The 4,398-nt window shown below is 42.3% G+C and overlaps 1 protein-coding gene across 1 annotated transcript; it reads right to left on the minus strand.

The window, feature by feature from the left end:
* Nucleotides 1–506: 506 nt before the first annotated feature.
* On the minus strand, nt 507–1,193 carry LOC140227855 (protein rolling stone-like). Its single transcript, XM_072308247.1, has 2 exons — nt 1,178–1,193; nt 507–1,033 (listed from the first exon to the last, which is right to left on the minus strand). The coding sequence occupies exons 1-2, from the start codon at nt 1,191–1,193 to the stop codon at nt 507–509; spliced, it is 543 nt and encodes a 180-aa protein (XP_072164348.1).
* Nucleotides 1,194–4,398: the final 3,205 nt, after the last annotated feature.

Consider the following 4,398-nt stretch of genomic DNA (forward strand, 5'->3'; position numbering starts at 1 on the left):
ATGATCTCGGTGACACATACCTTCCATAGAGATCAGTGGTAAAATAAGAGTCTGGCTTACTGACAATGGGCGATTATCTGATGACAACAAAGTATTTGGCGTCATGTAGATATAACGTCTCTTGGTTGACTTCAGCCGGGCTTTCTTTTATTGATTATTTTCAACGTATCATCTGTATGTACACAAAAAATTACCTTCCCTCAAATATTTTTGTGCATAGGCTTTCAAAGTTGTGGATTAAGAATATTGCATCACATTGGCACTCGTGTCAAAGATAATAGTACCTGGAGAGTTTCTAAGCTCTGTTCAAGAAATGTTTTCTGAAAAAAAATTGACAATTTAGAAATGTCATATCTTACTTAATTCTCATCCGATTTTTCATCATTTTGTATCATTCTGTAGGGAATATTTTTCTCTTTCTTTTGAATTTTACCTTCTTTTTTTTTTTGGGGGGGGGGGGGGGCTGGATTTCTTCTTAAACCGAAAACCGAGTTGGCCACACTCTTTCATACGGCTCTAAAATCCGCTGCCAGTGATTCGAGCTCGACGGGTGACATCTCCTCTGTAAGGTGAGCGGCATCTGTTCTTTTACTATCCATACATCGGACACGGAGGGCGTACAATCCTTTCAAAGTGGCCTGAGCGAGCAGAGCTGCAAAGGTCGCACCCACCGTGGTTGCGGCAGCTAGGCCGGGTTGGTTTTTGAAGTCGAGAAAGGGAAAAATGGAAAAGTTTCTCAAAGAATTCTTTCCTCCAGCCGCCAAGTAGATGATTGTGAAGAGCAAGTACACGATCAGGCACGACAGTGGGTAGACAACGTGTACGAAGCGGACGACGATCAGGGTGAGGAAGATGTCAATCAGACAGACTGCAATGGGTAAGTCAAGGTTGCTGACTACAAACAGGTTGGCTACCGCGTCAGGCTCCTCAAATTCTGTATGGAACCAGTACCGCCATTGAACAATTGATACGATGATGCAATTAACGGCTGAGACGTTGAAGAGAAACCATTGAATCTGGTACCGAAACTTGTCTGAAAATACAAAGAAAGGAGTTAAAAAGAGAAATATGTGATTTGATGATCAATATTATATAATGTCGCACAAAACAGGAAACAAGTATGTAGTACGAAGCAACAAAAACGTAGATGATCAGTGACCTTTTTCTGTGTTCTTACCACTTTTAATGGACATGCGTATTGTCACAAATGTACACACAAGTAGTTATGTACATGTATCAAGGCTGTATGCATGGTTGTTTAGTGTGTATGTACACAGGGTGACCGGATTGATGGAGAACGTTCTATATGATATAGATATAGTACATACAGGCTGACCAGATCAGTGGAGAATTTTCTACAGGGTATACAATGTAGCTACAGTACATGTATGCATGTGACAGGAAATACATTATAGCTCACTCAATCTAGAATGATTTAACCCATTCCAGAAAATTCTAGGAAGTGTTGGCTGAGTGAGGCACTGCCCTTGTAACCCAATGTGATTGGTAGTTAATTTTGGCAATGATGTTATGCACATATTAGGCAGTGAGTCATCCAGGATTCCTGGAATTTGGACTTGCTAGTATGTTCAGGTATGTGGCCCCAGGTTGGAGAAAATTACAGAATGTACTAGAAAGGGGTGAATGGATAGTATATAAGCAGGAGAAATTCTGAGGTAGGCAGAGTACCCAACACCTCTGCTCTGAGAGTTACGTCACTTCTGGCTCTGAAGCGACTTGTTATAGTCAGTCCTGTGTTACCTGCTGACCTGCTATACAAACTGTGTTTGTGGAGATAAGGCCTGGGAGACATTTTGCCTGCAGAGAATTAATTTGCCTACATTGGAGATAGACTCCATATTTTAGTGTCAACGGACATTATTACGGCAAGGTTGTGACGGGCTGGATTCCTTGCTGGACATTATAAAGTGAATCATCATTAAACGCATCAACTGGACGTGGTCGTCACAACGTTTGGATTCTGCGCGTTTCGCCGTGAACATCTATCGTGGACTATACCCTGGATTTATAACGCGGACTATTGTAACCTGTGCCTCTGGATTTACGTCGAAGGAATCATTCATCGGTGCATCACGGATCATTCATTTGTGCATCAAGCATCGTATTTGGACACTACCAGGAAACTGTAGGGATTTCGTGATTTAGTGAGTAAGTGATTCCATTACTGACTTATATTTGTTTATAGTGATCATTATTGTACTGATGTGAAAACCGATTACGAGTCTGTACCCACAATATCGCTGTTAATAAACCGCCTGAACATTAGTTGATTGTTTCTTTTGTGCGATCATTCTCAGAGTGATTTTGGTCGTAACAAAATTGGGGGCTTGTGTCCGGGAAGTGAATTTAAAGCCAAAACTTAGAATTTGGAACGTTCCGGAACCTAGAATATTGGTACAGACATAATACCAGTGAGTTGATTATTCAATTGTACATTGTGTGTAATACATGTGACAATGTCAATCAGTACAATGGATGTTCAGGCATTTGTTCAGAGGACAGATTTGTCCCTCAAAGATTTGCAAAGGTTACGCAAATGTGATTTGACTGCTATTGCACAGCATTTAAATGTTGATGTTCCACAAGGTGCAAGAAAGGCAGAAATTCTTGACTTAGTAGCTGGTCACATGGAGCTCAAAGAAGAAATTGACACTCCAGATCAAGCTCAAATTTCGGATCAAACACGGCTTGAGCTTGCTAAATTGCAAATGAAGGAGAGAGAAATGGAAATGAAAGAGAGAGAAAGAACAAGGGAATTAGAGCTGGAGAAAGAGAAGATGAGATTAGAAATGGAAATGAAGGAAAGGGAAAGGGCTAGAGAAGTGGAAAGAGAAATTGAAATGAAGAAACTTGAAGTGGAGCAACAACTGAAATTGCGTGAGATGGAATTGACTCATGCACAGACTGTTGGAAATCGTGAAAGGGCTCCCCCTGAATTTGATTTGGCCAAGAACATTCGCTTAGTGCCAAAGTTCGAAGAAAACAGAGTTGATGCATATTTTGTGTCATTTGAGAAGGTGGCTGACAGTTTGAACTGGCCACAGGAATTTTGGCCCATGCTCCTTCAAAGTGTGTTTGTCGGCAAAGCAGCTGATGTGTACTCGTCTCTCTCAAAAGAGCAATCACGTGACTATGCTACAGTCAAGAAGGCAGTGTTGAATGCTTATGAGTTGGTGCCAGAGGCGTACAGACATAAGTTCAGAAATTCGTACCGCAAACCAGGCCAGACACATGTTGAGTTTGCTCGTGAAAAAGAAATGATGTTTGATAGGTGGTACAGATCCCTGAAAGTGGATCAGGAGTTTGATAACCTACGTGAGGTTGTTCTTTTCGAAGAATTCAAAAAGAGTGTTGCTTTCAGTGTGAGGTCGCATTTGGATGATCACAAAGTGACAAGTTTGCATAAAGCAGCCTTGATGGCTGATGAGTATGAGCTGACCCACAGAAATGACAACAGACCACCTTTCAGGAATTTCTCTGGAAATAAGAGAGACAAAAATCAGTCGAGCAATCCAAAGAATGCTGGTCCTGAAAAAGGCACGAGTTCTGAAACTTCATCGGCACCAAAGTCTCAATCTGACAAAGGGTCCAGTACAAGTGCAAATGTCATCAAATGTTTTCACTGTAACAAGACAGGGCATGTGAAGTCACAGTGTTGGAAGTTGCAAAACAAAACAAAGAAGGACATGGGATTTGTCATGTCAAAAAGTGTCCTACCCGAAAATAGTGTCCCGTTCAGTGAAACACAGGCCATTGAAAGTCGATCTCCCAAATTCAGAGATAGGACTAAGCAGGTGGATGAGAGCTATCGTAGCTTTTTGTTTGATGGTGAGGTGACCCCATGTACTTCTGGTGAGGCAGGTAAGCCAGTAGTCATCCTGCGGGATACGGGGGCCTCTCAGTCGTTGATGGTGGATGGTGGTATGACTTTTCCACCAGATAGTGCAGTGAATGCAAAAGTCTTGATTCAGACTGTTGATGGCAGTTATATGTCAGTACCACTGTATAGAGTGGATTTGAAGTGTGACCTAGTTTCTGGTCCTGTCACTGTTGGAGTTGTTCCTGAGTTGCCCATGGTAGGCATTGACTTCTTGTTGGGGAATGACTTGGCTGGGGACAAGGTGGTTGCGTCTCCAGTTGTTTCGGATAAACCAGTGGTGGTTGCTGAAACTGAGCAGTTGCAGGAGGAGTTTCCTGGGATTTTCCCAGATTGTGTTGTGACTAGGTCTCAGGCTCGTAGAGCTGTTCAAGATGATGCGGATTCTGTTGATGTGGAGGAGAATTCCGGTGTTTGGTTGGCAGAAACCTTTTTCAAGGATTTGAATGATGGGGTTGCTGTATTAGGCTCCGAGGCTAACAGTGATGGGCTGTTTAGCA

Source organism: Diadema setosum, chromosome 4 (assembly GCF_964275005.1).
Source record: "Diadema setosum chromosome 4, eeDiaSeto1, whole genome shotgun sequence".
In the NCBI taxonomy this organism is placed as follows: Eukaryota; Metazoa; Echinodermata; class Echinoidea; order Diadematoida; family Diadematidae; genus Diadema; species Diadema setosum.